This window comes from Salarias fasciatus, chromosome 2 (genome assembly GCF_902148845.1).
Source record: "Salarias fasciatus chromosome 2, fSalaFa1.1, whole genome shotgun sequence".
In the NCBI taxonomy this organism is placed as follows: domain Eukaryota; kingdom Metazoa; phylum Chordata; class Actinopteri; order Blenniiformes; family Blenniidae; genus Salarias; species Salarias fasciatus.
Window position 1 is genome coordinate 24853689 of NC_043746.1, and position 12195 is coordinate 24865883.

At 45.1% G+C, this 12195-nt stretch overlaps 1 protein-coding gene across 5 annotated transcripts in view; it reads left to right on the top strand.

Moving 5' to 3' along the window:
- The window catches only part of glra1 (glycine receptor, alpha 1), a 96314-nt gene extending 89402 nt beyond the window's left edge, over window positions 1-6912 (top strand). For 3 of the 5 annotated variants that reach the window (XM_030101954.1, XM_030101970.1, XM_030101989.1), the window contains one exon: window positions 6539-6912. In XM_030101954.1, the coding sequence (XP_029957814.1) occupies window positions 6539-6847 (309 nt within the window). In that variant the 3' untranslated portion in view covers window positions 6848-6912. The remainder of the gene's footprint in view (window positions 1-6538) is intronic. The other 2 variants (XM_030101960.1, XM_030101979.1) reach the window with 1 other exon arrangement.
- The last annotated feature ends 5283 nt before the right edge of the window (window positions 6913-12195 follow it).

Consider the following 12195-nt stretch of genomic DNA (forward strand, 5'->3'; position numbering starts at 1 on the left):
TTTGCTGAAAAATTGTAATTATCTACCCATATTCATATTCTTGCAGCGCAGCCTCTCACACTGGTAAATTATCATAACCACAGCAGCTTGACCACAGATATTTCCCAAGTCTGATGACAAAAGATTTCTCTCCAACATCACTCAGATAACCCGGGGTGTGCACACTCATGCATGAAATCACTTGCACATACTATTGTATGCACAATTGTATGTAAACATTATAGGGAAACAAAAATACCTGCACCTCAAGGCTGGTCGCATTAACACAACCAAACATGAGAGGAATAAAGTAATAAAGTCCTCCCTTTTGGAGTCGCACAGCAGCACTGAGCTACTTTCTTGCTGGTTCAACACCAAATAGAAAACCCAAGATGTGCACACTCGTGTGTGAAATCACTTACACTTTGTATGTGCTGACATTATAGAATACCAGCAGAAATAAATAAATAAAATTCACCTCAAGGCTGGGTGCATTAACGCAACCAAACATGAGAAGAATAAAATAGCGGGTCCTACTTTTTGACGCCATAATGCAACTCTGAGTTTCTTGCTGGTCCTTTGTGTTCCAGCTGTCCAAAGGTTCTCAGGACTCATGTTTCCAAGCAGATCTCCAGAATATTTCATCTTTCCAATTCTCCTCCTTCTGACTCCAAAGTGTTCTCTGATCCAGTCCTTGAGCATAAGAAGAGGCAAATTAATGCTCCAAATTGGAAACTTAAAGGTGCTGTAGGCAGGATTTTGCTAGTCAATGCTAATTTTTCTGTGTTTTCTTTGGATTAAATGTTAGAGTATCTATTGATAATCCTTTAGGAGTGTAGCATAATTGCACTACCGCGAAGGCGCAGCGTTTCCATCTGTCTCTGTTCTGAGCTGAAAAGGAATCTCGACAGCTCCAGGTATCTTTGACCAATCAGAAGAGCCCCTGACGCTCTAACCGTGATTGGTCGAGGGGCGTTCGTCGCACGTTCTTGTGGGAGGGGCTTAACTTGCGGGGTAAACCTAAGCAAGATGGCGGAGATGCCGAATCCTGCCGACAGCACCTTTAACTGACAAATATATTGCACTCTACCAGCATTAATGATGCCATTAGTGGAATATATCGAACAATAATGTAAAAGATTTGTCTTTTGGTGACATTTTCAGCATTTTTCTCCACGTTTTTCAATCAGCTCACCTGATAGTTCAAGAAACCTGTTCAAGACATCAAGTCCCCTTTAAACAGCAATCACATCTGATGAATGTTACAGTCTTCCAGAATAATGTATTTTAACACACAATCAAGCTCTTCACTTCTTCACTGTAATATTTGTTTATGTTGCTGGAGACGTGTGCGGATTGATCCGAAGAAACTAGTCCAACGCTAATGTTATCGGATCAATTCTCCTGATTTAATCAAGGTTTACAGGCAAGATAAATGTTTTTGAAGAGGTGTGCTTTTTCTATTTTTCTATTTTCTTTTTCTATTAAAAAAGAAACTTACTACATAACTTACCAGAGTTTTTTCTGCGTTTGCTTGATGGAACTACTTCTTCTTCCGCCTGTAGCTGTGAAGGTGTACTCAAGCTGATTAACTACAGGTGTGCCGAAGTAACTTCGTGGTGCATTCAGTGAAAACTGGGAAATGTGAAAACTCTACATTTCTGAGGCTTAGAAGAAAAAAAAGTAACGTCTCTCCACTTTTAGATTTAAACTTTAAATTCCACCCTATTTGCAGCCTTGGCTTTGTAGTGTAGCATGTGTTATTTGATACGTGTGGGAGTAAAGAAAATGTAGATGTTGTCTCACTCGGTGAATGATCATCATTCAGACTTTTTTATCATATATTTTTGGCTGTTTTTGCCAGGTGAACACACACAACATACAAATGGAAATTTCCCAACTGGAAACATTCCCAGCTTCGGTAGAGGTTGGTATTTTACAAACCAAGTCAGTAGTACCTGATATTATTAATGCAATTTTACCTTTTCAAGAAGTGCGTCTACAACCCTGGGCCTGTTTTTGAGGATTTTAGGATGGTTTCTGTAAATGGAAACCCATACATTTTCCAGTTTTGAATTGGTTGCAAAAAATGGCTTTAAATCGTCAGAAACACAACAAGTAAAGTCATAATGAACAATGAAGACTTAAGATATAACATTTTCATTTCTTACTCTGTTTTTTAACTAAGTGCATGACAGGATGTAGCGCGTGTGACTGCTCCATCTGCTGGTACAAAGTGGTATTACAGCACTGATCAGGCTAGGTAGGCTAGCTGGCTAGCTTATTTACTTACATTCTACTGCTTCCTTTTTCACATTATTGACAAAAATGTTTCATACTTCTCTGGGAGAGCTTCTGCTCCTTCCTCAAAGATAATGTGTACTTTTGCACATCATAAATGTCCTGAGACCCACTGCTGAATCGTGTCTGTGTTTGGCGGATTGTGCTGCAGAAGTCCTGCGGGCCACAGTAATGACTCTGATGTGGACACAAAGCTCCATTTCTTTGATTCCTGCTCGTTTTTTGAATGCTGTAGATATCACAGCCCCTCTGGTTCGGAGAAAAAGCATATTGAATCCTCTTAGCGGCGCCAGGGTAGGAATAAAAGGGTGACTGAAGGATGGGGGTCGGTGAGGGGAGAGGCTGGAGGTTGTGAAGGGAGAAGATGGGGTTTTAAAATGAATCTTCCGCAAAATGAATCAGCGAAGGCAGATTTCTCGTATACTTCCCTCCCCGGGAGCTCTGCTGGAATTAGTTTTGGGAGGAAGTCATGAAGCAGAAGGAGGAATTCCTGCTGCAGGAGAGACGGATGCAGGTTGTAGTTGGAGCTGACACCTTCTCAGATGGTGTTTTATGGAAATGCGGGGCTCTAAAACTCCTATCCGAAGGGTAATATTTACAGAGGAGACACGCTCCGCTTCCTGCTTCCCGCTAATCAGCGGGATTAATCACACGAACGCAGACAGAGTCAGAAATACTTCTGTGGTCGGATGAAAGAATGATGGATGAGACGGCTCGGAGGTCCTCCTCCTTCTCCTCCGTCCTGCACCCTCCTCCCTCCTGCAGCCTGGATATCCTCCATTTCTCTTCTGCATAAGTCTTGTCCTTCATTCCTCGCGTTTCCATCCTGTCGAGAAAATTCGATTTCTTCTCTTCGGCATCATTCAAACCTCAACAGGAATGTAGAGACGCCTGTCGCTATAAATGGATATTGGACTGAGAGCGACGCTCTTCAGTCAGATTGACGCAGACTGGGGAAAGAGTGCTGTGGCGATATGAAGATTCTGACATGATTTAGTGACTCTGTATTGTAAACAGGAGATATAACATTGGAAAGGGACCCCTCGATTCTGTTCATCCGCAATAACAAGATGAAAGGTTTGAAAACATCGAACTCATTGGTTTCCAGCCTGTTTCCCAGAGGAGCCCACCCCCCTGGTTTCCTCTCCAGTTACTCCTGAAATCTCGGTGCACCTGTTACTTCTGCTGAAAACCATCCTGCTCATTGGCCTCAGCTTTAGCATTAGCATTATGCTATTGTATTAACAGTCACTGTTTCACTGAACTCCTGTTTACTGGAGGAGGGTTGCCTTATTAATCTGAAAACATTCTATGTTGGTCATTTATCTCAACTGTGTTGCTGCTGTTTCTCATCATCAGTTAAAAAATCTGTTTCTTTTAAGATGCATAGAGCATCTTCCTCCCACTCCCATCAACCCCCGTCCCTCCCCCTTGCTTCTGTCTGTAATGGATTGCTTTAGGTGGCACCTTCGCTCCTACGGGACTTTGGTGTCACTTTGTCCTCAGTTTGCAGGCTGCACGGTTCCTCCCTCCTTCCTCACTGTTCTCCTTAATTCTCCTCTTGCTCTTCCTCCTCCTCCTCCTCCTCCTCCTGCTCCTCCTCATTGCACCTCCTCCTCACGTCCCTCCACCCTCCACATTAATCACATGGCAGGGAGAATAAAGGAGAGCATCTGTAATAGTTTAGCAGCGTCACTGAAGGACAGCCAGAGGTCGAGTGCTGTGTGTGTGTGTGTGTGTGTGTGTGTGTGGTGTGTGTGTGTGTGTGTGTGTGTGTGTGTGTGTGTGTGTGTGTGTTTCTGCACATGTATTAACAATAATAGATGACTTGGTGTGGATGCAAGGACAGAACGGGGACACGGGGTGCTAAAAATGGAGTGCTACCTGGTGGTCCAATACACACACACACACACACACACACACACACACACACACACACACACACACACACACACACACACACACAGAGAGAGAGAGAGAGAGAGAGAGAGAGAACTTTCCCTCATGCAGCAGTTTTTCCTTCAATAAATTCCTACAAAAAATGATAAATTGAAAAGAAACAACCTTTAAAGTAAAATTTCAGTTTAAACTAAATGATAAAAATAAATCTGAATCTGTAGCACAAACCTCAAATGAAACTGAAATTATGAAATCTCCTCACTTTACATTAACAGAACTCTGCAGCTAAAGTAAAGTTTTAATGAATCGTTAAGAGTTCAGATCGAAAACACAAACATGTGACTTCTGATGTGATTCCTGCAGGTTAACAGATTTTACAAAACAAAGAAGTCAGTCCAGTACATTTATCATTTATCTGTCCATCATATTGTGCCACCAAATCTGTTTACAGTCAGTAAACTCAGTTTCACGTCGATTCATTTTGTTACACGATAAACATGTGTTATGTTTAGACCTGATCTTTGCTCCACAGTCTTTCAGCTCTTTCAGTTTGTTCAGCTGTTGTTTGTATTCTCGTTTGTGTCCAGCAGAGGGCAGAAACATGCAGTGATGAGTAAGCTGCAGCTTACTGGAGAAGAAGTTCACAAGGATCTTTAACAAAGCCACAAAAAAAAGAGGGGAGACTTTATCTGAGTCAGCAGGTCTGAAGCTCATGTTTGCTTCAAACAGTATTTACCTTGTAGAAGCTGAACTCAGTTGAAGCTTTTCAGAATTTATTTTCCAGTGACTGCAGCTGAACCGAACAGCTGACACTTTACATCTCTTATGGCACACTTTCATCTGCGCTGATCCCTCGATGCTCTCTATGCTACAACACACACAGCATCCCTGAGTTTCACTCAATCACCAGACTAATTTATCAACACAAAGATTCATAAGTCTATAAATCTTCTCAGAGTCACCAAACGAACACAAACGTGGATGATTCTGAGAGAATCAACACTGAATTAACCCAAACCAAAAATGGAAATAAGCAGGAAATGAACACAAAAATCACAAAAAGTGACGATAATCAATCTGACATGGGCAAAAACAGACAATGAAGTGACACAAAGCAACTGGAAATACTCACTACAGAGTTCCCTAATCTCACTAACTCCTGCAGTCAGTTCCTCTGTTCCGCTCCTGATATCTGTGGAACAGCTGCGGACAGATCAGCGGAACGTTGCAGCCTGTGCCGTTATGGCGCCACCTGCAGGTCTGACGTGTGTGAGAGGACGAGTTCGAGCAGATACCGCCTGGCAGGTGTGTGTGAGCAGTTTGTTTTCGGTGGCCAGCAGACGCAGACTCGTGCTGAGGTCGGTTTGCATTGACAGATTTCAGAGCTCTGAGACAAACTGTGAGAGATTTTTTTTTTTTCCTGCGGCCGCTCTGACAGCTGATTTGTTGCTGCTGCAGAGGTTTGACGTCACCTTCAGTTCTGCTGCCGCCGGCAGTTTCTCCTCAGTCGGGCTGCACGCTTCACACACTCTCTCCACCCTGCTGCTCTGCTGATGGGAGTCCTCTGCTCTTCATCCGTGGATGAGGATTCTCCCTAAAAACGTTGAATCCTCTCATAGTGGGAGGAGAAGAATACGACTTTTAACTTGGACACACGCATGCAAGCACAAGCAACCTCAAAAAACATGTTTCATATCAACATTTATTAAAGCTTATTAAAAAATATATGGTGTTAAATGGTTGAATTCTCAAGTTTTCCAGGACATGCTGTTGCAGCTTCACAGCATGATGCTGCCACCTCCATGCCTCACTGTGGACATGGTGCATCTGTAGTTATGGGAAGTGGGAAGTCCTAATATGTGTCTCATGGGACCTTCTAACTGTCTGGACGCTACCACTCATAAACAGCCAGATTGAATCCGGAGTCACACTCCTTTTATTTCTCACTGTGTTTTCTCCTGTCTTCATGCTGCAGTGGGGCAGAAATGCACGCACACACACACACACACACACACACACCAGTTCACTAGTCTTCGTGACTTGTTTCAAAGCAGTGTCAGACCAGTTTCAGTCTAAATTTTGACTTGATTCTGAATGAGTTCTGACTAGTTGAGACTCATTTGAGATTATCTTCTTCAGACCACTGGTTTTTAAATGGATCCAAACAGTTTGAGACTAGGTATTGGTTCAGTCCAGTTTGAAACTGGTTTGATCCTGTTATGTGAAGAAGAACCAGCATGCTGTGAAATGATCCACGTCTGTTTATTTCTCCATTTCCTCTTCATGTCACCTGCCCAGCCCCCCTCCCTCCCTTCCTCCCCCTCAGTAACTGCTCTCTGGTCTCTCTGGTTCCTAACAGCCTGAGTCTTGGCCTGTGTTGCAGGAGGATGAGACGGGCGAGGGCCGCTTCAGCTTCCCGGGTTACGGCATGGGCCCCGCCTGCCTGCAGGCCAAGGACGGCATGGCCATCAAAGGCAACAACAACAACGCCCCGGCCTCGGCGGCGCCCGAGAAGAGCATCGAGGAGATGAAGAAGCTGTTCATCAGCCGCGCCAAGCGCATCGACACGGTGTCCCGCGTGGCCTTCCCCCTCGTCTTCCTCATTTTTAACATTTTCTACTGGATCATTTACAAGATCATCCGCAGCGAGGACATCCACAAGCAGTAGTCCTGAGGAGCAGGGAGGACCAGGGGGGAGCAGGAGGGAGACGTCATCACCTCCTCCTCCGCCTCCGCCTCCTCCTCCATCGCTCCGGCTCCTTCAGGTGGAGGAGGGGGAGGAGCTCCAGGAGGCCGACGCCCCCCCCCGTCACACCCAACCTGAGCCTCAATCGATGTGATCGGACGCTGTTTTTCTTGCTTTGTTCCTCCGTCCCGCCCCCGAGCCCCCCACCCCCACCCCTCCTCAGTAACCCGGACCAGTGCAATAGCAATGCAGTCAAATGCATGAAACATGAATGTGGCAATATATCGAAGAGAAGCTGCACAAGAGCCTGACGGACAGCGGCGGGCGTCCGGCGAAGGCGCCTCGCTCGGGTTTATTTTTGTGTGCGGACAGACGTAGAGCTATAAGAGACAGTGCTGTGGGGGCAGGGTGGGGGTGGGCGGGGAAATAAAGGGGTGTAATATATTCATATATTTATCTTAACTGGAGAAAATGTGAACTGGACGATCGGTGCTTCCACTGAACAAAGCGATGCAAAAGGACTTATATTTACCTCCATTTGCTTCTGATGTGTATTTCAGCTTCTCCTCCAGCCCGCCGAGACGCGCGGGACTCGCCGCCGCCGCCGCCGATCTCATGCCACCGGACTAAAGACACCCCCTCGTTGCCGAGGACGGTGGGACAGACGGTCTCGTGTGTGTGTGTCACCGTGTTCCTCTCAGTTCGTGTTGCTTTGGTTACTTTTCTCGGTTCTGTCTTCCTACTCGAAGTGGAGGAACCTGGTCCTCGTGTGGCTCGATCCGCTGGTCCAGAGGAACTGAAGGGACTCTGAATGGTGGAGACCCCGCCTCCCACAGGGAGGGGGTCGGACCGGTGCACCTCGACCGGAGTCGACCAGCCAGGAGCTCTGTGGCGCCCCCCGGAGGGGGCAGCGTGCCAACCTTCCTCCTGGTGCTGGATTGGTGCACCGATCTCCCGCCACAGGCACCAGCGGTCGGTCAGCACAGGAGCCACGTGGAGCCCCCTGGAGGCGGCGGCGCTCGTAGCTTCAGCCACCGGTCTGGGCCCGACCTCCTCCATCCTCTCCCGAGCCGCCCTCACGCTCAGCTCCTCCTCCTGGACTCACAGAGGGGCCCTCACAGAGGGGCCCTCATCTAGTGACAGTGTGAAACTGGAGGAACCGGAGGATGAAGGTCGGTCTGATGTCAGCGGCTCCACCGTTTACGGTTCGTTCCCCTCCGTCGGCTCCGAGACGAAGCGACGCCGCAGCTCCTCGCCTGGACTCCGATTTGTTTACATCTCACAGTGCTTCCTGGCCCGTCCCGCCTCCCGCCCCGAGGGCAGGGGGGCTGTAGATCCTGCTCGTGCCCTGCCTCTCCGCCACCCCCCCGCTGCAGCTCCAGTGGTTCAAACCTTTGCGTTCTCCTTCTTTGCTCCGAGCTTCTCTATGCAACGATCCGTATATGCAACTATGATTTCTGTCTCCTCTCAGCTGCTTCATCCCGCTGTTCCCAAACCGAGCCACGGGGGGGCGCCACACACTTCACGCATGCAGATCACCGAGCGAGGAGACAAACTGAGCCACGGGGAGTCGGACAGAGGAGGAACTCCCCACCACCGTCTCCCGTTTCCCCCTCGGTTCTGTTCTTCACTCCCAAAGTGCTTCTTTATCGGACACGAGACGTAGCAGAGTGTGAATGAGGGACCGTCAGTGTGTCACACACACACACACATCGTCAGTGTGTCACACACACACATATCTGTAGTTTTCACTTCTTTACTGGCTCTGATGAAACTCACGAGGTTAAATGGTTGTTTGTTTCCTGATTACAGCTCATGAGAGGATCCAGAAAACTCTGAACCGATCATTTCTTGACGACGTGGCGATCATGATCATCAGTGTTGTTCACAACTCATTAATCTTTACCCCCACTTCTGGTAGTGAACAGTTAGTAAAACGAGTTACTCTGTTACTTACTGAAGTGAAACAGTAACTGGCTTTTAGGTTTTAGAGCAGGGGTGTCGAGCACAGAGACCAGAGATGAGAAGCTCCCATACAGGCTAGCGTATTAGCATTAGCCTCAAAGCCACGTCATTGTGAGCTTGTAAAAACATTGATATAAAATTTGAGGGGTTTTTTTTTTCACATTTTATTGCATTTTGCACCAGAAAGTTTCAATAAAATTAATAAGTAACCACAAACTTTGGAGGTAAATTAAGTTATTTTAATACACTTTAACCAATTCGTTCCAACTCACCTGAACCAAAATGAGTTTGACACCCCTGTTTTAGAACATCTTCCTCCACACAGAGAGCTCAAAGCTCAGCTGTTGTGTAATCACACATCTACGTGGACATTATTTAGTGTTTAAACAAGAAAATGACTTAGGAACTGAAGTTCTCAAGTAACTTGCACAACACTGATGATTGGAGCGCCATCGTCTAATTGGCCGGATCTTCTCCTCGTCGCCTCCAAACGTCACAGACAAAACAAAAAGTAGCATTTTGTTCAACTTTGCAGGGTTTTTTTTGTTGTTGCTTTTTTGCTTGTTGTTCTGCAGTCGAACTGGGAGTGAAGCCAAAGAAGATTTTCAGTTTGTGCTTCGGGGCGCCGTCGTCTCCTTCACCTCCTCACACGTTTTCGGGTCTGAAACCCGAAGCTTCAGCTCGGCGCTCACGCCGCCGCGTCCACCCGGTTCTGTTCACAGGACTGAGAAATGCGACGAAAGAATTCGAGATATCTCATATTTTATGCTCCCAGATTGTATATGAGTGTTCTTTAGAACAATAATTTAAACAGATTTTATTCTCGTTCTATTTAAATATAAACTCTATGTGCTGCTTTGGCAGGAAGCAGCAGGACTGATGTGAATACGTCTTTATTTTTCGAGGAGCGGCTCTGTAACTGTAGTCTTCCTGTTTTGCTCCCACAGTACAGAATCTGCACTTTTGAGTTTTCCCTGGAAATGTGATGAAATCCAGACGCTCTCAGCTCGCTGGGAGACCAGGTGCCGATTGTAGAAGTAGCAGGAATCAGGATGTCAGAGGATCGATTCCTGAGCCCCGGAGATTCCACCGACGTCAACGTCTCGCGCATTTAAGTCTTCTTCACGACTTCCTGATCAAATGGCTGAGCCACTGCAAATATACAAACATACACACAAACACCCACAAGCACACACACGTGCACCGACGTATACACAGAAAAACATAAACATGCATGCATCATGCACGTGTGCACACACACACACGCACACACACACAGCATATACATTGCACACACACAAAAATGTATGTACGTACAAATAAACACACATACATCAACACACACACACAGTGCTGAAATGCAGACAGAGAAACACACACACACACACACACACACTGCTGAGATGCACACACATGCATGCATGTACATGAAAACACGCCCAAACTTATTCTTTAAACACTTTAAAGTGTGAGAAAATATATTTTTTCTGAAGTGTCAAAATGATTGAAAACTTTCTAAATTAGTTAAAGTGATGAAGACTTTAAAGAAATGTCTTTGTCCTCAAGTCAAGTGAGGGGTGAGGGGTGGGGGGTGGGGGGGGGGTCTATACATTTTATTTCAAATCACCAGCTCAAGAAGTTCATTTCAAATTCTACAATTAGAATCAAATTCGTTCATTTCTTTCTTTATTTTCCTGGCTGGTTGTTACACATCCCCCCTCTTGAAACTCTCCCCGTCAGTCAGGAAACCAACACAACGTCCAACACTTCTCACTTCTTGGTATAAACATTTTGAAGTGAATCTTCCCACAGTAACTAAAACTCTGGAGTTCAGAGTTCAGGTTAAAACCTGCGAGCAGCTGAGTTTAAAATCTGAACCAACAGACTGAAGAACGGGTTTGATCTGTTGAAAAAGATTTGATGGGGGTTTTTTTTGTGTGTGTTCATTTTGCTGTGTAAAAAAAAAAAAAAAAAAAAAAAAAACGTGTGTCTTTTTAAACTGGATGTTTCCCGGCAGATCCTCACGTCTTATTATTATTTCGAGGGGTTTGCGCTGCAGACTGAAACGTTGGCGACTCCTGCAGGCGGCCTGCGGAACTGCAGCTCTCAGCGGGAAGAAACGATCAGTGCCAAATGTAAAAAAAAAAAAAAAAAAGGAAACAGGAAGTTTGTATTCTAGTTTGTGCCATAACGTCGAATATGCAACAAAAAAAAAGAGGTTTAAAAAAAGCATCTGTGAGCATATCATGCACCCATTGGACTCCGCCTTCCTGCCCCCCCCCCCCCCCCCCCCCCCCCCCCTGCTGTGTATCATACTCATGGTATTAATCCTGTGTGGGTCCCAGGCTGAAACTGGCTGGACTGTGGGGGGTTTTCTTTGATTCTCTTGTATTTTATTGTCTGTATTGTACAAGCCGATGCTCCGAGGAAGAGGGGGAGGGGGAGGAGGCGGGGGGGGTGACCGTCCTGCTCCTCCTCTTCCTCCTGTTTCTGTCCTTCTTTCCTTTGCACACGGTGGAATGGCCTTACTTTTTGCTTTACTTGCTTCTCTCGTGCGTCCGTGTGGTTGGCGGCACTTTGACCCGAGAGAGCAGGACCATTTAAAAAAAAAACTCAGAAAAAGGCAAAAAAAAAAAAAAAAAAAAAGTTCAGCAGATCCTTTTTATTTTTCAGTAATCTGAGAAACAATATTTTGCATGAAGATTAATAAATGGCAGATATTTTGGCTTGTACAAAAAAAAGTGAAGCAATTTGAAGAGAAATTATTAAAAAAAAAAAGAATGTACCGTTTCTGCTGTATCTGTATATATCGAAATATTTATTGAAATATGTCTACTACTAATTCTATTAACGAGGAAAGCTTTTCTGAACAAACTCTCTTTACCTGTTTTTGAACTGTGTCGAGGTGGCGGTCCGATCTTCTCACTCGACTCTGTGTAACCATCCAAAAACCATTAAAAAGAGCAAAGAGCAGCAGCTGGCACTCCTCACTGACGCTGTGTGTGTGTGTGTGTGTGCGCGCGAGAGTGTGAGAAAGTTTTCCTCCTTCCTGAGTTAATCATCACATTTTTTTAAATTCTGGATTAACAAGGTGAGTTTTTTTCTCCAGTTAAAATATCTGTTAGTATTGAATTTTTTTTTTTACTCCATTATTCAATTTTTTTTTTAAAGTTTTGACCAGATTCCAAACACTTAATTTATTCCTTTAATTCCATGAAGTACCAAGTTTTAGAAAATTACTGAATTACTCTGCAATTACCGTATTTATACAATTTGATGATGAAGTACATATCCAAAATCTGTTACATAATTTTATTGTTTCAAACAGATTAGTTTTATTATAACAGCTTAATTCATTCACCTTT